We start from the raw sequence: 25,883 nt of genomic DNA on the forward strand, positions 1-25,883 counted from the left end.
TTCCTGTGGTCAAACTTGGGGATTTTTTTTCTTATTTAGTTATTAGGTACATTGTGTCTACTTATGGTTAACTTTTAGCATGTTGGCGATCAGTGAATGTGTGCACAAAAATCATGAATTAATTTATGACACACTGGCAACATTATCGATGCATTTAAGGTTACGTTATTATAAAACTGGTTGTTCAGTTGGTCTTAAAACTTAGCGCTTTTACATTGTCAAGAGTCCTGTATTGTTTGTGTATTTAGCCATTTTTACCACCAAATGATTTTTTGAAATTATTGTATTTATCATGTAAATAAGCATATCTCAAAACATAATTTACAAAGTAAACAGGAAAAATATACTAAATACATTCTAAATCGTAGATGAAAAAATTCATACAAAAAATGCTATTGGCTAATTTTAATATTAAAAAAAAATGTCAGTGTTTACATGAAAATTTTAACTTTTTTCGATGAATACCCTGGCTCACCTGTTCTGAAAATCAAAACGTGGCCTTGGCGCTCAAAGGTTTTCCCACCCTTGATTTATTCAAATGCTTCCAATGACTTTGACGACTGACAAGGGGATGCTACATATTTCAAATATGTATTTCACCTGAAATGCATGAACGGTGCGGTTACATGGGTGATCTTTTAGGTAAACAAATAACTCTTGGAGTAGGTAAGTCAGTCGCCCTTGATCATTATACATCTTTACAGTATATACACCGTATGACACATTCAAGTTCTTTTAACCACGACGCCGCCAGCATAAATCACTTTTTCATCCAAAGACCCGTTGCACTGTACAATCGCTTCCTTCTAAAAATAATCATAAATATGTACTGTCCACTATTTGGCACATTTACATAATGATCTCAATCCTCAGAAACGGACAAAATCAGTCAATAAATAAGACATGCACTACAGAGTTAGTTTTCGCGACAAGTGAGGTTACGCAGTTGATTAACTACAGTGTGAAAGGATCATTTGGCTTTTTGCGCTGGAGTGTTAGCGGTGTGGCGTCCTTTTTTCCTTGTAAGGCCTTTTAATAATGTACATTTCGTTACAAGCTAGCACCACTTGTAAGACCACGTTCCTCCTTGGAACGCAACATCGCTGCGGGAATGCAGTCTTAGCCCACGTACGAAGCTAACAAAACTTACCCCAAAACCGCTAATGCTAGCATACGGGCAAACAAAGCTTTTTCTCTAGACAATGTTGCTTCTTGTGCCATTTTTGGGGATTTGTGTAAAAATATATACAGTATATGGGATCTTTTTTGACGATAAATAACATGACGTTGTTAGCTCCTTTCGTAGACTTCGTCATAACAGAGCAAGGCTTGTTATTAATTAAAAGATGTCTAACAACAATTTACGTTGCAGTAAACGCAAAACTCCACAATTTTGTCTTGAATCCTGACATTTCGCTGCCTTTTCTCTTTTCAAATTTAAAACTCAAGGTAATGCTAACATGTAGCCTCCTAACATCACACCGCATGTTGCGGGAAGCCACATGATTTTTATCCAAATCTCTCCTAAAGTGTATTTGTAGCAGTATGCAACAAATAAATATATTTTTACCATGATACATTGCGCGACTTCATTAGGTCAGTTAGAAAAAGCCATCAACTCTAGACATTGTTGTTACCCAAATAAGTCATTAGCAATGCTAACACCTAGCATCAACGCGCAACCATGACGTCCCTTATATGGCAACAACTTTCGCTACACTGCCCCCATAGGTGAGGAGTGTAACTTATTTGCTCAGTTCGAAGAATCCACTGAACTAATCTTGACGTTGTTGCTAACCAAATTAGCAGCACTGAGCAAGATACACTAATCGTGCAGTCTTGCTGAGTGGGAGATGGCGTTAGCTAATGCTAATGTTTACATTCCACCAAGTATTTGATCCAATCCCAAATTTTATCATCATGATTTTTGTTCATTTTAACATCCTTAACAATGCTAACACCTAGCATAACCACGCAACCTTGTGGTCTCCTTCATGGCAAAGTCTTTCACTATGCTGCCCCCCCCGTGAGGAGGTGTGTAAACTTCACGGTGCCAGCTTGTCACGAAAATCCACGTGGAAAAAGATTTGGAAAATTACACACGTTACACATTCAAGCAGTAAATATTTTGAAAAAGGAGCAAAAAGTAGAAACTCCTGGGAGCAGTAGCAGCAGCAGTACAAAGGGGGACCATAGAGCCACCAGCAGGTCGATGAGAGGTATTGCAAAGCTAAGCACTCTATAAAGGGATTAGTGCTGTGGAAGTGACATGTTTTGTAAAGCCTTGTTGGCCACATTGAAGGAAAGTGAAGTGTTTGTATGACTAAACATACTATACGTTACACCGGTGGCAATGCTGTGTGTCCTAAGATGGCGCCAACAAATATGGTAAGCGTTCTGAGCATTTATTCAGTGATTTTCCAACCTCCATTCTCCAGCTAGTGCAGTTTGACAGTTTGACTGTAATGGAAAAAAACTGCAATACTTGCCAGCAGAGAGCGCAGGCGTGACATGGCATCGTTGACAGCAAGTCTTTCCTTTGTGCAGGATTTTTTCAGATAATTTGAGTTCGTCTTGTTTCCGGCCGTTACTGAAGAAAGGTCTTTCAACCCATCGGTACGGATTCTGACTCGTCCTCACAATATTCTAGTTAATATTGACAAATTGTACTTCAATCTATTATTGATTCTGGGAAATTGTGATACTGACTCAGATATGTCAGAATCTGACCAAGAAAAGCTGCGCATTGAATGGGAGACAATGGAAGGAAAGAGTGGCTGTCAACATTGCCGTGCCATGTCTCCGCCCCCTACTGGCAAGTATGGCTGCTCGCATGTTGTCTCGTCAAAGTTTCCTCGAGCTATTATAAGCTCTCTTTATAGAACCAGCCGTACCAAAAAACATATTGCTCTACACCTTTAAAAGGGTACCACTGAAATGGAATAAATGCTCAAATTGCTTTCCATAGCAAACAAACAGCAGATTACCATGGCGACGTTTGTTGAATGAAATGAACCTGAGCTGTTAACATTGAACGGTTGGTCTGCTTTAATACGGTATAAAATGTTCATATACTGTATGTATGTGTTTGCGCATGTCATTAGCTTAAGGCTCATTACATGAACGGGTCGCAACCTTCCTTGTCGCGTCCTATATAAAAGTGTTAGTGTAAAAGAGTCATGCTACACAGTCGTGTTGAGTCCACCGCTTCTTCTTGGAGATCACCGCGGCTCCAGACGGTTTTGTCCCAGCTCATTTCGGGCCGTATAACCCCGCGCTTCCCTCCTTGGTGCTCCCGCTGCGTCCCCAGCACCCGGCCGCAACGCTCATGCTCCGTTGCGCCGTGGCCGGCGTCACGCCGCGCTCCGTCTCGCACTGGCTCAGCGTTCGCTCGGTGCGGCCGGCCGGCTTGGGCGAGCCGGATGTCGGGCCGCCGGGCTGCTGCGAGGAAATGGTGCGGAAGATGTGGTTGCGCTTGCGCAGGAAGTCCCCCGATGCGGCGCTCAGCCCGAAGCTGCCCTTGCGCAGGACCATGCGGGCGCTGGCCGACTTGGCAGGACGGGAACGCTGGTTGTACTCCAACTGGGACAAGTGAGAGGCGTAGCCATCTGGAATGAACTGCAAAAGATAGCGCTCGTTTAAATCCTCCATCCCGGTAGTTTTTCTAGACCCCATAGTCATTTTTCCCTCCCAAAAAATGACCATCCAAGGCTCGTTTTTTGCCCCAAAAAAAAAGTACAGTAAAAAAAGGCCATGTAATAACTTTTTTCACACAAAAAAGTTTCTAGTAATGCAATTACTATACTTTTTTTTGTGTTTTGTGTGTGTGGGTTGTGTGTGTGTGTGGTGTTTTTTTAAAAATACAACCATGTTTAGCCTTTAGTAAGGCTTTTTTTTTTTTTTAGAGAGAAAACAGCCGTACTACAGTAAAGACAATGTATCGTAAGGCTTTTTTTTCTGCTAAAAAAACAGGCTTTTTTGGGGGGGGAATGCTATGTATAGTAAGCTTTTTCTGCAAAAAAGACTGTAAAGTAAGGTTTCTTTTTTAACGACAGTATAGTCTTTTTTTTTTTCCTAGAAAAAATTGCCCTGACTTTTTTTCACAAAAAAAACATATAGTAAGATTTTTTTTTTTGTGCAAAAACCATTTATAGTAAGGCTTTTTTCCCCTTAAAAAAAACTGCATATTGTAAGGCTTTTTCCCAAAAAACAATCATCTGTAGTAAGACGTTTTTGAACAAAAAACGTCTGTGTATATATAGTAAGGCTTTTTTCCTCAAAAAATGACAACATATAGTAAGGCTGTTGTCTTGGGAAAAAAAAGACCATGTATATTAAGGCTTTTCTTTTCCCCACAAAAAACAACCATGCATAGTTGGGGCTTTTTATTTGTCAGGACCATGATAATCCCCAGAACACAGCTATTTTTGCGTGAAAAACCATCATCATACCTGACACTGGTGCTGCATCTTCTTAGTGGGCCTTCCCACTATGTAGATGTGTGACGGCGGGAGGCCCACGTTTGCGTACACCGAAATGTCCTTGCTGGATCCGTAGGCGGCAAAGATCCTCATTTGAGCCTGAGCACATTAAGAATTCAGGGTAAACCTCTCAGAGGGTTTAATTCCTTCATTTTTTTTTTTCTGTCCTCGACCATGGCGACCCACCTCGCCAATGAGACATTTGAGGAAGTTGGCCTTGTGGCGGAGCGGGTCGTGAACCAGGCCGTCGCAAAAAGAGACCACGCCGTGCGGGAAGTTGTGCTGTGAGAGCCACGCCACCACGCGATGCTTCTGCATGTCCGGACGCCCCGTCACGTAAACGATCAGGTAGCCCAGGTCCTGCCAGTACCTGACAGAATGGCAGACTTCTTAGACCTTTTCTTAGAAATTGGAAAGGAGCATGTTTGTATTCAATGGAAGAGTCCCTCGGATAGAGCCTTGTGGAACTCCAAATTCATTCTCCCTTCTGGGATTTTAATTATCCCAACTAAATGAAAATGAAATGGAAAAAAACTATGTTCTTACCTGACCACATCCACGGCCCCCGCTCGCACCTTGGGGTCGCTGCCCATGATGGATACGCTGGCGGCGAACGAGCCGTCGATGCTGAACACCACAAACTCGGTCCCGCGCGGCACCACGGTGAGGTAGCTGTCGGCAAACGTGTGGTCGCCCCTTTATGCAGAAAAAAAAATAAGGATTGTGTTGAGTCCATTGTCACCATATCGACTACAGAAGAGAAACTTAGAAAATTATTATTAAAAACCTTATTACCGTACCCCAGAATTCTCATTTTGTAGTCTGTGAGAATTCTGACCATTTTCCGAATTCTGAATTTAAAGTGATAATTGAAGCTTGGCTTTCACAATTCTAGTCAGAAAACTAGACTAACTTCAATTTCAGAATTCTGACTGTATTTTCAGTACCCTCCCAAAATCATAATTCTGAAAATTCTCAGAAGTGATAAAATCCTGTCTAGTTATTGTTTCTTCACTAAAATCAGGATTAAGGCTGTTAATGTAAAAAAAAAAACTGTCAGAATTTGAACTTTGGAATTTTGATTTTGTACTCAGAATTCAAGACTTCTTCACTGGCACTAATCCGATTCCGTATCCATTTCCCGACGCAACCAACGATTGTGCTTACCTGACCACCATTTTGACGGGATACACCCCGATACCCAACCGCTTATTGTCAGGCAGCGCGTAAGAAATGCGACCGCTGCTGTTGGTGAGCTGCGTGTCAAAGTAGACCCAGTCGCCCGAGGGAGGCTGCGTCATGATGTGAATGTCGATCTGCGGTCAAACAAAAACACGGCGTTATTGAGTTTGGTGGTCGGAATCCCCGCTTGGACGCTAGCGACGTCCGTGCTTACCTTTTCTCCCGTAAGCGTCACCATGTCCAGTGGGCCGTACATGAAGCGACCGGTCACCGTCTGGGCACCGTCCTCGGTGAACACGCCGTCATTGGCGCGGTGGTTGGCCGTCACATTCTGACGAATAATTGAATAATTGTGTCCCTGGGTCAAAGTTTGATCATAGGTTTTTATACGCACGGATTTTTTTCGTACCCGTATTTTGACATGAGTTCGTTTGCGTAACCACTTCTCCCTGGGCTTGGACGGCGTGAATTCTGAGACTTCTTTACCGTTAAGCTCCAGAATTCCGGAGTTCTCATGTCTCATCACCTGTGGACACATTGCTATGTCAGCAATTTTTGGGGATATTAACAATATTTATGCTAACACAGGGGGAATTCAAAGACCAGAGACTTGGACCCCAAAAAGCGCTCCAAAATCCCATGGGAATGACTCACTTCTTTTGTATAGCTACCAACCTGTCTGAGGAGGAAGGACACCACATCTGTGGACTCCCAGTAGGACGCATGGAAGAGGTGCGGTAGGGCCACGGTAGGGAACGCCGTCAGGGCATCAGGGCAGTAGAGGGCATAGTCCATCCGCTTGCTGCCCCACCAGCGTGACGCAACTGCAAAATTCCAATGAAATGGTGCTGAAAATTCACGAGTGCATTTCAGCCACGTTTCCACCTCCAAGTCCAAACCCAAGCCTTGCTTGAATCGCTTAGGGAAGGACTTGGCAGAAAGGTGACTTTTCGGTTCCTGCCTACGAAGACAAAGAAGAACGCTAGAGACGGAAAGTCTCAATCAAACTAGGGATTACACCCCCGGGTCGTGGCCGAGTCTGGCAGGCAGGAGGTGTGACCTGCCTACTGAGGAGGACTATCCTATGAAGGAAGGTGTCAGAAAAGGAAGAGGACAGCTCAAGGGGGCGAGGAAGCATCTCATGTCCTCACACTGCACATCCCAGGGTACCTTGCTCCAAGTACTTTAGCGCCCCGGGTGAGCCGATGTCAGCTGTGGCGTCCGAGCTGAGTTCAGACTCTGCGGCTCTCGGGAACACCTGCCGGGTTTTCCTGCGCGAGCGCAACGATGGCGTCCGGGAGGCGAGTTTATGGTAGTTAATGGGCAGCTGGGACAGAAGACCGGGCCTTTTGTTCACCCGGCCGGCTGAGGGGACGTTCAGGCATCAAACAAGCGAGTGCCCCGAGCGACGCGCGGAGCCTGGAACCCGACTTACTGTTGGCGATGTTGGAGGCGGCGTAAGAATCGGCCAAGCCCGAAACCTGGCTCGCGAGGCTGGCCTCGCTCGCTCGGCGGTGGCAACGGATGTGAGGTACCCCGGGAGATGTGGACGGGGGAGGGTAGGGAGCCTCCACTGAAATGTGAGCATTGCCATCTGCTATGGAGAAACAAAACAGACTAGGTCAAGGTACTCCAAGGTCCATATTTTAGATGAGAAAAATCTCACGGAATATCATCAAACAAAAAGTGGGTCGTAGAGAGTTCCGCGGAATACAGGAAGCGGTGGGTACTCACTGGTGGACGGCCAGTTGAGGACGGGCACGGGGATGCAGGTCTCGTTCACCGCCGTCTCCTGGCTACGATGGGGCGCCATCTCCTGACTACGATGGAGTGCCGGCTCCATCAGGAACTGGGGGTTGCTTTGCACCGTCTCCACTGGAGGCACAACGTTGTCATTAAAATAGAACTTAGGACAATAGGGTTCTGTGAAATATGTTCCATGAAAAGGACAACAGAAACTTGCGGAAAGCAGGGGTAAACAGGGAGGAAACCAGGGTCAAATTAGAACCCAAAAAGTATGTCTCCTCACCCAAGAGAGCTGAGTGTCCATCCCCCAGGGGAAAGCGCTGATAGCGGGGAATGCTGAAGGGGGGCAGCAGGTGGAAGCGTTTGTCCAGGAGGGGCTCTAAGCGAGAGGCCGACGGATCCGCCGGGTGGAACAGGTTGTACACCTGCTGGCAGGCTGGGCGCAGAGCCGTCACTGGACGGACAAAGACAAAACATCGGGACGGTCAGCGAATCCAGACAGAAGAGGAGCACAGCAGATGCTTCGGATTGATTATAAAGGCCCTAATGGATCAGATGAACTAATTCAGATATTGCATTTATATATATTTGTCTTTCAAGCGTCCAGAGCTTAAATCCCAGAGACCATAATTCTTCAAATATAAGACGCACTCGTGTGTAGGACACACTTAATTTTGGGGTCAAATTCTGGTATTTCCTATGTTACCGTGTTTAAGATGCAACAACACATTGGGAACAATGTAAAAATTCAAGCAAAACAGAACAACTCATCTTTTGTCAACCATTCATATTTTTTTGTGTTCCTATCCATAAGTTGTCTGTCAGTGAACGCCTCACCAGTGTAATGTTGAATGCACTCTTAGCAGTTGATTTTCCTTTTCCCCACGACACAGCTCAAGTTCATTTTACCATAAACACTCGAAGTTGCGCAGCATCTGTGTTTCACGTTAATGATTTTGTGTATATGCCAAAAGACTGCAATTAATAATCGAGTCAACTGAATGGAATATCTTTTCGTGTTCTCTAACCGGAGCTCTCAGCAGCATACCTTGCCACTCTTACTGAATCAGCTCGAGACATCAGAACTTTTACGTGATTCTCTCCGTTTTAGTCATATTTTCGTGTGTGAGCAGGGATGGACTCGGACGTTGGTTCAGTCTGCACGCTTCTATTGTTGAAAATAATGCCGTAATATCCTCAGCTGCTGTTAGCTGCAACGGGCACTTGCTTAACAGCCAACTGACATCCAACTATTGTTATTTTAAGTAAGAATACGACCCATACTTTTGGCACTACTTTTTGTTTGGGAAAAAAATGCATTTTATATTTGGGGGATTACGGTACTTAGAAAAAAAAATCCAAATATCAGCGTAAAGAAAGCTCTGAAAATAGTCGTAATCGAACGAATTGACGAAATTGCAACCTCACCGTCTAACGAGGGCACCACCGTCTTCCTGAGGGCGAGCACCAGGCCCAGAGGAGATCCGAAGAGGAAAAAGTCCGTCACCTCAAAGTCAAACTTTCCCAGGGATCCCCCGTCCAGCATGGTGCTGTTGCTGGAGCGCCGAGAGCAAGACTCTGCGTGGATCACGCTGGAGTGCAGGCTGGACAAGAATGCCTGATGATGCTTGATGGTGTCCAGCTCGTAGGTGGACGAGTCGCTGCGTTTGCGCGGCAGCTGCCTCTTGGGGTCGTCGGGCCCCGAGCATCGGGGGATGTCGATGTTGCTCCGGCTCAGGTGCCGACTGCCCTCCAGGGACGGCGACGAGGCGCTGTTGATGACGATGCCGGGGGAAAGCAGCTCCGTGTCCTGCGGGGACAGGACGCTAAGCCGACGGAGGTATCGCCGATGGAGGCGATGGACGTTACCTGCACGCTGATGGCGCTGCCCCGCCGGCTGCTGTTTGGACTTTCCGACACCAGAACCGAGCTACTGCACAGGGCGTCGAAGCCCAGGATGCCTCCCACGCAGTCTCCGATCACGCACACCTGTAACGACACCTTGGTAAGTATTTTCCTGAACAATTGTGCAAATATTCTTTTTAAGAAGAAAAAAAAGAATGTTTTTTCCCTGTAAAAGGATTTTAAAAACAAAAATCTTAGAGAAAAATGAAAAGCTTATTTCCTTGTGTAACTTATTACCATATATTTAACAAAAAACAAAACAAAAACATGACAGCTAATTCTAAGCATTGTGACTCAACATACAGTGGAAATTCTTACAAAAAAATAAAATAAAAAAAAAGACAACATAAGGAATAACAACAGGAATGACAACAGTTTTAATTTTGGATGAAATGTCTTTTTTTTTTTTTTAAGAATAAGAAGAGTATGCAGCGCTTTTTCACAAAATTCATTTTAATTTCTCCTCAAAAAATCTCAGAAATAGAAAGCTTTTCTCTGGAAAATTTTACATTAATGTAAAATAATTATTTCAACTTTGTTCTCTTAGAGAAAAACATGAAAGCTTTTTTCCTTCCCCTCAAAAATAACTTTTTTAAATTAAAAGTATTTTTTCTACTATTTTAACACACAACATAATTTCAAAAAATTTACTTTTTTTTTCACAAAATGAAGCAATTTTTTCAAACCATTTTTTCTTTTCTTCAATACTCCACACATTTTTTTTCCTCTGGAAAAAACAAAACAATGTTTTTTTTTTCCACCCAGAAACAAATCTTAACCAACTTTTTTATCAAATTAAAAAAAAACTAGACATTTCAAATAATTTCCTTCCTTAAAATGTATTTATCTATTATAAAAAATAAACTTCCCTTAACATGCACACAACTACACACGCCAACGACAAAACTACACACTAAGCATGCTGTGTATTTTGTGTTGACCTGTCCGTTGAAGGAAGCTCCTTCCAGCGACCTGATGAAGTCTGCGTACACCTGATTGGCTCTGAGGATGACGGCGGCCACGGCGTCCTGGTACTGCGGCGCCGACGTGGCGAGAAGCGGCAGCGCGGCCAGCGGGATGTGATCCTGACTGCTGGACAGGCAGCCCTCGTCGTAGCTGTACGGACTCAGGCTGCGGATGGACGACGCGCCCCGGAACGCGGCTTAAACCCAGGTCCATTTTTTTTTTTTTTTTTACGCGTGCAAAACACCGCTTAACTCACTTGGACACCAGCGAGAAGGCTTCCACGCAGACAGCGGGACACGGTACCGTGCGGATGGCGATGCGGCCCAGCGCCGCCGGGTAGTGAACCCTCATCACCGTCTCGAAGGCTCCGCTCAGTGTGTTCACGTCACCTTGCTTGCTGTTTTGTTCGCCTGAGCGCGCAAAGCAACCGCATTACTTTGCTAGCTGAATGCTAACACGTAATGGGAAACCGCATAGTTGGGCTAAGAAAATAAAATCTGTCGTACGCCTTGAAGTGACGAATATTTCGACGCGATCAGATGATATAATACTGTCATGCGTGGATTCTTTATCCTCTGGAAAGAATGACGGTGTGTGTGTGTGTGTGTGTGTGTGTTAGACTGCCCTAAGGTGGCTGAGGCACATGCATTGAGCTAAATACAATTTCTGTGGAAATTTTCAGCTACATTGAGCAGTTGGGGCCCTATTTTCATCTGGGAAATTGATAAAATCATATTATTCGAAACAAACTGTCATACCTGTACCTGTGTCCAGAATGTTTCCTCCGTGCAAGACCAGAATCAGCACGTGAATTTTGGACGGCTGAAGACACTGCTGAGACGTCTGAGGGAGGGGGAATTTGTAAGATTCCCGGACGGAACATCAGTTACACTATCTAAACAAATCTTTGTTGTTGTTTTTTTTTCAATGTCATTTATGATTGAATTTGGTCATATGGGGAAGAGCTTTAGCCTGGGTAGTCTGGAGGTTACGGAGAGTTTTATGGCGCACCTCGGTGTGTGTCTCCTCATTGGTCATGGCGCCGAATTCCTCATTCGACTCGGGGTACAGCGACTCTGTGACACAAAGGCAGCGTCACGTGGGATGGGGACGCGCCACACTCTTGGGACTGGGAGGGGCAAGATGGCCGCCGCGTTACCTTGAACCTCATCCACTTCGATAGTTTCCATTTTATCCATCAGGTCGTTGGAGCTCCATTTGGTGATCTCCTTGGGGAAGGCCTCCTCGCCGTCAGAGAAACTGTCTGAAGAAAACATCACGTGATGTCACTTTGTTCTCCATCTTCGTGTATGTGTGTGTTGCATGTACGCGTTTTCATGAGTGTTACAAGTGTGTTCTTGTTGTTACAGTTTGTGGTGACATGTTAACATTTGTTGTCAGCACGTGTTACAGGTGTGTTAATGCAGCTGTTAAAATGTTATGAGCGTATTAACATGTTAGCATGTGTGTTACATTTTGTTTACACGTACAACAAGCATATCTAAAATTGTTGTTAGCAGGTGCTGTTAACTTGTTATGACAACATTAGCATGTTGTTAGCATGCGTGTTAGTCTTGTGTCTGTGCTATTGAGATATCTTACAAGTGTTTCAACATGCTGTTAGCAAGTGTGCTAGATCGGTGTCACAAGTGGGTTAGCTTGCTGTTAGCATGTTGCTGTTAGCTTGCTGTGTTACAATGTGCTGTTAATATGCGTTACAACATGTCGTTAACACGTGTTGTTGTTATTGTGTGTGTCACAGGTTTGTCCAGCTGAGGAATTTACCATGCGCATCAAAGAACTCGTCATCCGTACTGTCGTCGGATTCCCGCGCGATGCTCTGCATCCTCCACTCGCTCAGGCTGTGATGAGAAGGACTTCCTATGCCAAAGGAGCTCGGCGTCACATGTCTGCAAAACGCTAAAATGCCGACTTCAACCTTTGCAACCAAGAAAGCGAAACGATGACATCTCCTACTATTGGATTTGAGGCTTTATGATGACAAACGCCATCGCTTCACAGATGATTCACACCAACATTTCGTTCTACGTCTGTGATGTTTGATCTAATACACCTGGCTCTGGACCTTCAAAAATACTATGGAAAATCGACTTTGTGGTAAGTGATGCATCTGTTTCATCTTTAAACGCTGTTAGCCAAAATGCTAGCTTTAGTGTCTGTGGCTCTAGTAAACTAAAAGTCACGTAAACAATATTAACGTGAAAATTTTCGACTTTGCTTCAGCTTTGGTATTAAGTACTTAGAACTCAAAAAACCTTAATCCTTGTACTATCTAAACCAAAAAGACACAGTATCGCGAACTAGATTTGTTGTCAAAACTGAGAAATTGTCCAGACTAGAGAGAATCGAGACTGAAATGAGACTTGTCGTGAAGAATTACTGGCCTGGTCTAAAATCCCAAGTCCATCCCAGCTGAAACCAAGGAAAAAAAATCCCTGCGATTCACCAACGAGACAGAAACCTTTTAAAAAGTCAAGTCTTCAGCCCAAGACCCGATCTTGAGATCTACACAGCCACAGTCTATGATCAAAAACACTTTGATAAAATATCAAAGCTATCTTACAAGATGTCCCTTTTTATAATCACTTCTTGAAGAACAAAACGGAACGAACCAACATACCTCCTCTCTTGGACGACCTGTTGGAGGATCTGGATGAGGTGGACCACTGTTTGGTTAGCTCCCCCCGGTTGTCCAGCACCGCTGCGTTCACTCCACCCGGCTCCGCCGCGGCGGCGGATCCGGATCCGGCGGGGGGCCGCGGCTCCTGATCTCGATCCTGGCCCTGGGGGGCCGGGCAGCCGTTGGCCTCGGTGCCGCCCTCCTCGCCGAGGCTGTACTGGGCCATCTTCTTGGCGAGGGCCAACTGGGTCTCCAGCTCCAACTGCCGGATGTCCTCCATGGTGAGGCCGTACCACTCGTCCTGCCAGCACCACGCCTGGCGGTGGGCTCGCACCATCACTTTGCGCAGACCTGCGGGGGACGCCGGCGACAAGTCTAATTACGCTCGGCCCATCTCGCTCGCCGTGGCTCCCGCCGGGGCCGGCGGCACTCTGGGAAATGAAGCGGCGGTTTTTGCTGGCCGGGTAATTAACGGCGCTTGTAAAAGGTTCGGAATTACAACGCGCTTTGAGCCCAATTTCACTTAGGCGGACGGGACAAAGGGGACGCGTAAAGGCTGAGTCAGCGGAATGAATTCACGCTCAAGCAAACGGTCCTATGAGAGAACGGACTCCCGTGTCGCTGCCAGAAATGGAGCAGCTGTTGCTTCATTAGCTCGGAAGTGCTAACCGCGAGGGAGCCAGAACTTTAATTAAAAGTGATGCCGGGCTCTTAAATGTCGCGCTTTTTTACATCTAGTAAAAAATGTCAAAAGTAGGATCCTTGGAACAGGTTCCCCCCCTGGGAGAAAGCCAAAAGAAATGATTTCCCAACCACGTCGGTGTCAGAAGTGGGATTTCACCCTTATGAGAATCCCATTAGAATGAGCTTTTTGGAGCATATGCACCTACCGACGTCATGGATGAATCGCTCGATCTTGGACTGCATGCCCCAGTATCGGAACTCCACTTTGCAAAGCTTGTAGGCGCACATGACCGAGCGGTCGCCGGGACTCCGATTGATCTCCTCGATCCAGTCTTCGGACAGCGGGCCCCGCCTGGTCTTGAGCGACTGGTACAGTCGGGGGTCTTCCTCTGCCAGGTACTCGTGGGGAGCGATGTAGTCCTTGACGATGTCGATGGGGTCTGCGGAGGAACCCACCAACGTCGGCGAGCGTTTTCATCCGGGCGCGCGGTCACGTCTGAGACATACCGACTGTCCTTTGTCTCTTCTCGGCGGAGGATAGACTGAAAACATCCGACTGGTCGCCGGTGTCGGGCATGTAGTACGTCTCGATGTCTATGGAGAACTTCTCCACGAATGGACACGTGTACCTGCGATATTACAAGAACTGCATGTCTTACGTTGGAATTTTGAGACCCGGGTGTTGGACCCAGACATCTTTGGTGTCAACGGAAGGGGGGGTGATTCCAGTAGATGCAAAAAAAGCCTCATCCACACCTGGTGCGCGTATAAGGGTAGGCGTTCCACGACTCCTCCTCCACGCGCAGGGCGGCCTGCGGCAGGATGGAGCAGAACCAGGACGGGATGTGCTTGCCGATGTGATAAACCTTGTGGGTGTACTGGCCCGAGCCTCCGGGTCCATCCTGGTACGGTTTGTTCTCCAGGATCTCCACGCCGCTGCCCTCGCCACAGCTCTCCTCACGGCTCTTTTTCTGACCATGACACCAAAAAAGGACAGGCCGATATTCCCTCAGCATCACCGTTATGTACTGTACCAGTGTATATATACATTGCACATAAACGTACATATATGTATATAAATATACACAAATGTATATAAATATACATATATGTATATTTGTATATATCTGTATATATGTATAAACAAGTATACGTATGAACGTAAAAATATATATATATATAATATAAACGTGTATACTTACGTATAAATTATATGCATATGCACTGTATATAAGTTCTTATGTCTATAAACATACATATACATATAAATATGTGTATGTATATATATTATATATGTATATATATATATATATATATATATATATATATATATATATATATATAAATATGCAAACGAATGTTATTAGGTATGCACCATATGTACGTACGCATATACTGCATGTGTGTATATAATACATTTGTCTACGTATATCTTCATAATATGACCACCAAATTATACACACTTTAGTAGATAAAGGTGAACAGTTTTAGTCAGTTTTCAGACTTAGCGTGTCACATGAGACATTTTCCCATGATGTCACGGCGTAAGGGTACCACAGCGCATCACAGTGGGCATTCTCCTTGTTGATAACGGCGGACAGGAAGTAGCATTGCCCCCCCCGCCGCCGGTCCGAAGGCAGGCAGCAGGTGGCGGCCACTAAAGCCTGAGCTTTTGCGTTGTTTTTTTATTTATTTTTTCTCCTCAAAGCCTCGTCTGCGATGACAGCAGCCCGGCCGACCTGTTGTCATGGCAACATAGACTCGGCCGACAAATGATGGCGCGCTGATGTCACCCGTTGCCGTGGCAACCGCTCACGGCTGTGACGCTGAGCCAGAAAAGGGGGGACAGCGGCAGGGGGGACGGGAGCCTTATTTAATTCCGCACCGAGGCTCTAATCACTACAAACATACACACACTCGCATGAAATTTTGTCAACACATCAAAAAACAAAGTACATAAAGTATGATGACACAATGGTACAACGGCAAAAGAACATGGCTTGGTTTTTCCAAAAACGCAGGTTTCCCCCCAAAAAGAAGAGAAAGGAGCTTATTAGAAGCTCCAGGGGACCAAGTAACAATCACAGGCCGGTTTGCAAAAGTCACATGACCAAACCCAGAAACAGGTGAGCTGTGATTGGTCCTTAAGCACATGTGCTGTCATTTTCACTTGACAGCAAGTGAAAAAATGTGTTTTTAAAAGTGTTATTGTGCATGAAAAACAAAAATAAAATTGTCAACAAAATAACTTTTTTTGCTGAAAATTAGTATCGCTTTAATTTGGAAAATTTTGCCAAGCCAATCGGTGGCGGGCTTTAGTATGGAAAAACTTTTCAAACACCCCCCCAAAACAATTACAAAATTATATATTTGAAAAATTATATTGAAAAAAAATATCTTGATTAATTAGTTATCAGAATTTTATTCGACCAATTATCAGAATCGGCAATAAAAAAAAAGCCAAAAACAAATGTCCACTCCAGTGGACACAAATGGCTGGGTCTTTGGAAAATATGGTGTTCCACAGGGCTCAGTTTTGGAGCCCTTGCTGATTACACTAGGACTTAGCTCCAGTGAGTCCAAAGATATAACTCAAAAATGTCCACTCCAGTGGACACAAATTAGTAGGTTGGTTCTCAGCAGGATACGGTGTTCCACAGGGTTCAAGTTTAGAGCCTCCGCTAAACACACTTTAGTTTAGTAGCTCCGATGAGTCCAAAGGTAGAGACCAAAAACAAATGTCCACTTCAGTGGACACAAATTAATAGCCTAGTTCTCAACAGGATACGGTGTTCCTCAGGGTTCATAACATACTAAGACTTGAGTAGCTCCACTCAGTCCAATGCTAGAGCCCCAAAACAAATGTCCACTACAGTGGACACAAACAAATCGGCTTGGTCTCATATGTATTGTCCGTATGCATCGCGGTCATTGTGTACTGACCTGTATCATGTAGAGCTGAGCTATGCGGTACTCGTCCACGCTCATGGGCATGGGGATGCGGTACTCCTTGATTAGCATGGCGGCACCCGGACCTCGGTCAGCGCTTCAGAAAAAACTGGACCCCGCTCATGGCAGGCGCCTGGGAAGAGGAAAGGACGCTGAGACGGAGGCGCCTTCCGCAGAGTCCTTCGAGCCGCACTTCCTGCGCGCGTCCTCCCCGGCCGGGATCTATTACAAGGTAATCCTCTGAGCCCAAATCCCTCGGCAACCTAAATCCTCGCTGTCGTTCCCGCCGAAGCGGTCCGGAGCTACGACCTGACCCGAGCTTTAAAAAGACTCAGCGCCGCAACCCCCTCCTCCCTGCCGTCACGTCATCTCAACCAATAAGACGCGAGCGTGACTCAGGAGTGAAGCCTCAAACAAGCTAATGTTGTTTGTGCACCACTCAATCATGAATAAATCCTGAAACGCTTTTTTCCTTTTGATTAAGGTTGATTAATCCCAAGGGAAAAACCATCTCCCTCAGGAGGCACCACTTTTTTTTCTCACCCGCCAAGTGTTGCGTTCAAGTGTGGCAGAAGTGTGGAAAATCCCACGAGCAGCCTGTGCTAGCCAACGACCGCTTTTTGCTTTGATTGGCATTAAAATGAGTTGAATACTTCCACGCCCACCATGGCGCACAACGCCCTTTTGAAACACGCAGGCCAAATTACCTTGAAAGTTGAATTTTAAATTATAATACATTAAGATTTGAGAATTCATGTATACACAAACACACACTTGAACACATTAAAACATCCAAAAACATTAAAAAAAAAAAAACTAACACACAAATGCACACAAACACATGTGCAAGACTTGCACATACACAAACACACAAAGGTATCCCAACGTACACACGCACTCATTGCCACTAAAATGTACACACATCAAAACACAAATACACACATAAAAATACACTCTCACACAAATGCACAAAAATATACACGTTAAAATTAACATGCACACAAATACGGATAAATGGACAGACACATGTGCATTTGTGCATAAAACACACACAAATGCACAGCAACACACAGACACACTTTTACAGTTGCACAAACTCTTCCACACAAACACAGACTAAATTACACAAATACAAAAACACAAATGCACATCATGTACTCATTGAAATTCACATGCACACAAAAACACACCGATGCACACTTACAAATTCAAAAATGGACATACACAACATAAATCCGCCACTAGAATACACACACAAGCAAACAAATGTAGACAAACACAACCTAACACGCATACAAATCCAAGCACATCATAACACACGTACACACACAAATACACACACAAGCTCCCACACTAGTGCATATTACTGTACAGATACAGACACATGCACAAAATTATACACAAATGCATGTAACTCCCAACGCACACACACAATATGCACACACATATTCTTGCAAACACACAGATAGCGACAAAATGCCATGAAATCTCCTCCTGGAAATCTTCATTTGTGTCCATTGTTGTGTCCGTTTTGTCTCAGCAAGACAGCAACGTAAATTGCGTTCCACCCAGACACCAGACATCATTGGAAAGGCCAGGATGTCCTCTACTGAGGACACTAGAACTTAGTATGTATAGAGAGCAGAACCAAATGTCCACAACAGTGGACACAAATGAATAGGCTGGGTCTCACACACACACACAGGTAAAAACTCTGGAGACGTACACAAACAGGCCCAAACGTAGACAAACACACACAATGTCCCGGTCAGTTTTGGTCCCCCCCCCCCCAAGCGATTCGCGTACCTGAGCTCGGCAAGCGCGCGTCTACTGCGGCGACGCCTCGACGGGCCGGCAAACATCGCGGCCGCATCCCGCCCTGCCCTTCCTCCTCCTCCTCCTCTTCCTCTTTTCCCGGTAGCGTAATCCCGAGAAGCTCGCCGTCTCTCCCTCGATCGCTCTCCTCCTCTCCCGCCCGCCCCGCCCCGCCTCGCTTGCTCCGGCTCTGTTGCCGTGGAAACGCACGAGGCCTTAGCCTGATTTGTGGACTTTGTTGTGATGCCCCCCCCCCCCCCTCGTCTTGTGTCAATAAGCCAATATTTGCTAACAAATCGAGTCAATGTGCGGCCTAAACGCACCGGGATGCCGCTTCCGTTCCGTTTTAGTACGATTAGCACGTATCTTAGCGATACGTCTTTTTCCGTTAATGGCAGAGAATGAATGAGTGTGGAACTTTTTTTTTTTTTTAATTACTTGGTGATATTATGAGAAAATAATCCCATCACAAGTGACGATGTTTGGCATCACACAACAGCAAGGTGTCACACACACACACAAACAGCACAAACAGCACAAACACAGCAGCAGGAGAACCGGCTGTGCATGACAATCATCTTTGTGTGTGTAGGTGTGTGTGCATGTGTGCGCGTGTGAGACACCTTCCCGTTTCATGATGCCAACGTTTTTATGTTGTGACAACAAATTAATACTTTGTGTGTGTGTGTGTGTGAGACCTGTTGATGGCTTCTCCGCCCAATTTACACACACACACACACACACACCGTGATCATGGCCAGACACGCTAACACAATCAAGCTGTCCACACATCATCATGTGATCGTGTTAAAGCTTCATTTGTCATGGTGTCACTGACACCTTTACACAAACAAGCGCACAATCTTGTTCTTAATTTTCGTATACACTACGTAAACAAATGGACACTTCATTTTAATTACACCCGGTTTTTAAGAAAATTATGTTTTTTTTTTCCTTTTTAATCCTCATAACCTTCTGAGAGCCACCCTATTCTTCAGCGTCCACTGCCGTGGACATTTGTTTTTGGTTGATATCGTTCGACGCAATGCAGCCACCCTACCAAGTCCCAGTGTCCTCAATCGAGGACATCCAACTTCTAAAGTTGTCCCACGTGTTTGGGTGGGATTCAATTCACTTTGCTGAGACAAAATGGACACAACAGTGGAGACAAACGCCAAAGCTGTGTCTCAGGTTGAAATACTTGATTTGAAAAATTTGCACTTTATTACACTAAAATTACTACTTAATGGACGACGTTATTGTAGAAAAATGCCACTTTATTATACTAAAATTACCACTACACAAAAAAAATCATTATTATGAGTGTCAATTAACAATTAGATGCTGATAATATTATTAAACAAAAATGCATGACATGACTAGTCTGTCCCAAAGACGTATTTTTACGACTTTACGAAATGATGAATCGATCCCAAAGACGTAGTTTTATGACTTAGTAATATGCTTCATCAATCCCATAGACCTAATTTTACGTTTTGGCGCTATAATTAATCAATCCCAAAGATCGATTTTTACTTTTTTCTTCTTTTCTTTTTGAGTTTCCGGACAATCAGTTTTACAACGCGCCCCCCAATTTTTTGAATGATAAAGTGCGCGTTTCGACCATTCAGTGTAAATGTTAAAAGAATAATTGTACGAAAACCCAACGGTGGCAAGAATATTACAACAAAAAAAGTATAAATTGAACCCATGCATCACCTGCTCCCGTCGACAGATAATCAAAGGAATCCGATCCCCGGCCCGCGCCCGCAACCGAACCCCGGGCCCGATGATGTCATCCCTCCGAGACGGCGGCGACCCGAGCGAGCGGCCGTCCCGCCGTGGCGAAAGCCTTGCGCGTGACGTTTGACGAGAGACGGGCGGGATGGCCGCGCGCGCCGGGGCCCGGCCACAACCCCCTTCCGTGACGACACAGGCAAGTTTCTATTTTTAGCTCCCGGGCTGGGGGGGGGGGGGGAGAGGGGGGGGGGGGGGGTCACCGTCACGCCGCTCCCGGACTGAAAATTCCACGGGGATACTGCCAATGGCAACCCTTTCAAATATGAACTGTTATATCCGTACCCTAATTGAACATTCGATGCAGTAAAAGTGTATGAATTCAAAAAAAAAATTGAAAAGTGAAAAAAAATCGTATAATTAAGGGGAATAATATTTCAAATAAAGAAAATTGTGAATATATATATATATATATATATATATATATATATATATATATATATATATATATATATATATATTGTTAATTATGTCATTTTGCACTTACAAAGATATTTTTCCAAAACAACCTATAAAACTAAACATTACTTTAAAAACATTTAAATTATGTCTAAAATAACGATAACTACAAAAATCTAATCAGCAAAAACGAGTCAGCAAAACGTATATTATTTTTAAAATAAAGTACAAAACAAAATCTTAGGACTAAAATTAAAAAATTGTGATAATATTCTAAAAATGTTTAGTTGTTGATTTTGTTCCAAAAAACTACAAAATTTAAGATAAGATCTATCACAAAAAAGAACTAGGATTGGTTTTTAAAAACATGCTAAATTAATCATTAAATGCAAATTAAATATAAAATTATAAATATTAAATATAAAAATTATATCTAAAATATAGTCACCAAAAATGGGCTCACCCTCGTAAAAGATCGTTCAAATTTGGTAAAATAGTGGAAAAGGTTCCAAAAAAAAAAACAATTAAAAAATTACAAATAAAAAGGAATAGTATTTAAAAATAAAGTACCAAAAATAGGTAAATAAATAAAAAATACATTTAAAATGTATTTGTATGTATGTTTAAAATGTATCAGTTGTTGGACTTTGTCCAAAAAAACCTACAAAATTGAAAATTAAAAAAAAAAAAAAAAACCATACAAAACTAAGATTGGTTGTTAAAAACATGCTAAATTCATCATTAAAACATGCAAATTAAATATAAAAATTATATCTAAAATAAAGTCACCAAAGGCTCACCCTTGTAAAAGATCATTCAAATTTGGTAAAATAGTGGAAAAGGTTCCAAAAAATATTTTTAAAAAATTACAAATATAAAGAATAGTATTTAAAAATAAAGTACCAAAAAAAGATAAATAAATAAAAAATCAATTTAAATATTGTGAATATCAGTTGTTGGAAAACCTACAAAATTGAAAATAAAATAAAATAAAAAAAAAAACATATAAAATTGCATGCAAATTCACTCTCAAATATAGTCACCAAAACCTACAAAAAATGGGCTCACCCTCCAAAAATAATTGATACAGCTTTAGTAAATTCATGGAAAAGATTTTTCAAAAATGAAATTACAAAATATCCAAACAATTAAAAAAGCGAATTATATATAGTAACAACGTTCGAAACAAAATCTTCAATTCAAAAAATGGGAAAAAAAATATTTCAAACATTTTCGCTGGTGTACACAAAAAAACTATGAAAACTTAAGAATAAGACGTAAAGCGGAAAAAAAAAAAAAAACATGAGTGGCAACCTGAGCTGGAGAACGTGAGCGTGACTACGCGCGGCCTAACTTCAAGGCCGGCCCACTTTTGAGTAGCGGCCGCGGCGTCAACAAACTCGTCCTTCACGTGACTGACTGGCCTTCAATATGCAAAGCTGCAACTCTACACCACACACACACACACACACACACAAGCTTCTTTCCACTTACACCACAAGTCAAACTTGACCTAGAAAAAAAAAGTTGCAGTTCAAAAAAAAAAAATTTCCATCTGTTGCAGGGGTCGAAACTCATTTTAGATGGAAAATCTCTGCCCAACTTCGTATGTATTATTTTTTTTTAATAATCTTCAAAATAGTAGCAGCACAATATCATTATTAAACATAAATATTGCTATTAATCAGAAAACATTTGAGAGTTTTTAAGATTTCTGATCATTTTTAATCATCTTGCGGGCCTGATGAAACTCATTTGAAGGCCAGAAACGGACCGCCAGCCATATGTTTGACACCCCTGATCTGTAAGCTTTTTTTTTTTTAACAAAATAAAACAATCATGTATAGTGAGCTAAAAAAAAAAGTTGTTTACTGCACACTTTTATTCTATTATTCTATTATTATTAATCATATTTAGTAAGGTTTTTTTTTTCGCTTTTTAAGAAAAAAGACCACATAAGCAAAGTTTTTACAACAACAAAAAAACACGTAGAGTGATGGAAAAATGACAATATATATTTGATAATAGTAACAACAATGATGTAAAACAAAAAACATGTTTAGTAGGGATTTTTTTCTGACTATATAGTCAATTTTTTTTCTGAAGAGAAAACAAATATAGTAAGCCCCCCACCAAAAAAAATAATAAACCATACATAGTAAGGTGTGAAGAAAAAGACCAGGTAAGGTCACGATGGAAAATGTTTTCTTTTCCGGAAAAAAAAAAAGCATATCGTATATAAGTCGGCATTTTTGTCCCTGAAGAATTCTGACTAAATATCTGAATTGGAACGAAAAGAGTAATAATTGAACCAAAATAAAATGTGAGAATCTGCATCATGTACAAGTGTGAAATACAAGATCATCAAAGGTCGCGTATGTGTGTGTGTGTGTGTGTGTTTGCGGTGTTCATTGACATGCTGTGTTTACCCGGATAAAAATAGCATCGGGTGACGTGGCAACCCGTGAGAAGCCCGCCCCCGCATTACCCCCCCCCCCATCATCATTACTGTACTGCTATCAATAGGCACGCGCCTCACGCTAACACCAGCGTAGCCGTGTGTGTGTGTGTATATGTGTGTGTATATCTTCCTTTGTGCATTTGGCTGTGTTTTTTTGTACGTCTGTGTGTAGTTTTTAATATGTGAATAAGTGTATGCTTTCTTTGCAAGTGTGTGAGTTTGTGTGTATGATTATGTATTTGTGTGTTTTGTAGGTTTAAGTGCATTTCTGTGTTTAGCGTTTTTGTCTCTTCTTACGTGTGTGTTTTTATGAGTGTGTGTGATTGTTGATGTTTATACAGTTTTGTGCACGTGTGTTTGTATGGATATGTGTTTATGTGAATGTGTGTTTTAGCGTGCGTGTCTTTGTTACGTTTGTGTGACTGTTCATGTATGTACACTATGCGAACACACATTTGTGTGCGCACACACAAACACAAGTACGTCATTCTACTTGTTTGTGTATTTGTGAACATGTGTGTATCATGCATTTGTGTGTTTTTGCATTTGCTATGATTGTGTGTCTGATTTTGTAAACAAGCGTGTGCCTTTTTTGCAAGTGTGTTTGTGTATTTCTGCATGCGTCTGACTGTGAGTGTGTTTGTGTATCTGACTGTGTACATTTAGAGTATTTGCATGCGCTTGTGTGTTTTTGTATTGTGCCAGTTTGTAAAAATGCGTGTGCCTTTTTTGCAAGTGTGCAGATGTTTTAGTGTGTCATTGTAATAGTGGTCTTGTATTTTTTTGTTCATGTGTCTGTGTGTGTATCTGACTGTATATATTATATGCACGCATTTGTGTGTTTCTTTTGTGTATGTTTGCGTCTGTTTTTGTACATAAATGTGTGCCTTTTTTGCAAGTGTGTACGTCTTTTTGAATGCATGTCAATGTACTTGATTTAGTGTATTTGTGTGCATTTGTGACCGTGTGAGTGTGTGTCTGACTACATATATGTGCTTGCATTTGTGTGTTTTTTGTATATGTATGCGCATTGTGTGTCTACAGTACATGCATTGCTTATGTGTGTGCGGTTGTGTGTGTGCATTTGCGCGTGCGCCGTTTTGCTATCTGAGTTTGAGGGTTTGCGTGCTTGCGCTTGGGTGTGCCAAAGTGCGTGTCTCGTTGAGCGTGTGCGTGCACGTGTGTGTGTGTGTTGCACTAATCAATAGTGTGAGTCATTCTTTGTGCTGCGGCTACTTCCTAACAGCATTCATTAGCACAAACACAATCTTTGGGCCCCATAATCACATCCTGCCAGGCTCCGGCTTCTTCTCTGCTCGCCATCAAACGGGCAAATGAAGATAAGCCGCTCATCATTAAAAAGCTACGCCGGCTAACGGCTAGCGCGCTAACGCACTCGAATCGCGCGCTTGTAAATTGAGCCGACGCTTTTCGCCTGCCGTTTCCATGCGAAAACGTCACGGGTTGTTCGCGGGGTTAGCGCCTGCGCCGACCGCTAGCATAACATGCTATCTTCCTGCTTATTTTGAACCGTTTCCACTTTGTGATAAACACAACATGTTTTTGTGGTTCGAAAGAACTTCAAAACCAGACGCAGCGCGCCATCTTTGTGTTTGTGTGAGTTCATTGTGATGTTTGTGTAGATGTACACTTTTTCCATGTGTACATATTTTTCTAAGAAGTGTAATTAGATACAGATGTGTGTGTTTGACTTTGCATGTCTGTGTACATGTGTGTGTGTGTCTTTATTTCGTGTGCATGTCTGCATACATATATATATATATATATATATATATATATATATATATATATATATATATATATATATATATATATATATATGTGCACATGTAAACTCATGTTTTTGTGTCATTTTGTGTGTTTGTGTGGACCTTTGTATGTTTGTGTTGGGTGCGCGTAAAGATGTTTGGATATTTGTGTGTATATGTATGGTGGTATTTGGATTTTCGTATCGTGCGTTCTTGTTGGCCTTTGTATGTTTGTGTTTGGATTGTGCGTTTGCGTGGAACATGTTTGTGCATGAACGCTTAATTTGCATTCTCGTGGTTGTGTGTTTGTCTATTTGGGAGCATATTTGTGCGTGTGTGTGCATGAGTTTTTAATTCGTGCTTATGTGGTTGTGTATCTGTTGGGTTTGTGTTAAGATATTTGCATGGTTGTGTGTTGATTCGCGTGCCTGAGTGTGTTTGCATGTATTTGTTTGTCATTTGTGTGCATGCGTGTTTTTATTGCGTTGGTATGTGTGTGTGGCCTCTATTTTCCAAGTGTAATTTTGAGAGAATTTTGACGTGCGTTTGTATGCAGGTGTGTGAGTTCTTGTGCTCATATTGGCGTACGCGCGTTTATATAATTAGACGTGTGTTTGTGTCCGCGTTGCGTGTATTTGTCATTTGTATGCATGTGAATGTTTTGACGTGTGTCCGTGGCTTCGTTGCGTCTGTAAACGTGCGCGTGATCGCGTGTCTACGGGGATGAGTGTGTTTGTGTATGCACAGCATAGGTGCAAGCGAGGCGTGCATCGGCGCTCACCGGAGGCTCGGCCGGCCGGCGCTCTTGGCGGAGGCGCGGCATGGCGGCTGCGGAGAGCTTCGCCGGACTCGTTAGTCCGTCCTCTGTCCTCGGTCCTCGGTCCTCGGTTCTCACAGCGGCTCCATGTTCCGCTCCGGTGCGTCGTCCTCGGTAAGTCTGTCCGCGATGTGCGTTGTGATGGCGCTGACGTCACAGCACCGGTTAAAAGGGGGAAATGGCGTCATCAAGCGGGGGATGTGTGTACTACAAGTGCACTGCATATTTTATTTTCAAAAGCCGACCTCGTTTTTTTTTTTTTTTTATAAAA

General features: G+C 43.2%; 1 protein-coding gene and 1 long non-coding RNA gene across 6 annotated transcripts; one reads left to right on the plus strand and one right to left on the minus strand.

Moving 5' to 3' along the window:
* Positions 1-500: 500 nt before the first annotated feature.
* Positions 501-25,731, minus strand: pitpnm2 (phosphatidylinositol transfer protein, membrane-associated 2). Of its 5 annotated transcripts, none has more exons than XM_088434200.1 (26): positions 18,361-18,471; positions 16,549-16,687; positions 14,362-14,576; positions 14,113-14,234; positions 13,812-14,045; positions 12,922-13,272; positions 12,066-12,161; positions 11,440-11,544; positions 11,292-11,356; positions 11,045-11,123; positions 10,537-10,690; positions 10,256-10,445; positions 9,279-9,398; positions 8,838-9,219; positions 7,693-7,863; positions 7,398-7,538; positions 7,099-7,260; positions 6,834-7,028; positions 6,339-6,487; positions 6,073-6,189; positions 5,878-5,994; positions 5,649-5,797; positions 5,028-5,177; positions 4,668-4,851; positions 4,452-4,580; positions 501-3,618 (listed from the first exon to the last, which is right to left on the minus strand). In XM_088434200.1, exons 2-26 carry the CDS (start codon positions 16,624-16,626, stop codon positions 3,253-3,255), a joined length of 4,221 nt encoding a protein of 1,406 aa, XP_088290326.1. In that variant the 5' UTR covers positions 16,627-16,687; positions 18,361-18,471; the 3' UTR covers positions 501-3,252. The 5 variants fall into 5 exon arrangements, with proteins under 5 accessions (XP_088290326.1, XP_088290324.1, XP_088290323.1 ...); XM_088434198.1 differs by having other exon boundaries at positions 7,099-7,257; positions 11,039-11,123; XM_088434197.1 differs by having other exon boundaries at positions 11,039-11,123.
* LOC148411960 (uncharacterized) lies at positions 11,120-14,681 on the plus strand. Its single transcript, XR_015867879.1, has 3 exons — positions 11,120-11,588; positions 12,043-12,398; positions 12,897-14,681. It is a non-coding gene; the product is annotated as an uncharacterized LOC148411960 (long non-coding RNA).
* Positions 25,732-25,883: the final 152 nt, after the last annotated feature.

Source organism: Hippichthys cyanospilos, chromosome 15, assembly GCF_059441005.1.
Source record: "Hippichthys cyanospilos isolate Australia breed blue-spotted pipefish chromosome 15, RoL_Hcya_1.0, whole genome shotgun sequence".
NCBI classification, from domain to species: domain Eukaryota; kingdom Metazoa; phylum Chordata; class Actinopteri; order Syngnathiformes; family Syngnathidae; genus Hippichthys; species Hippichthys cyanospilos.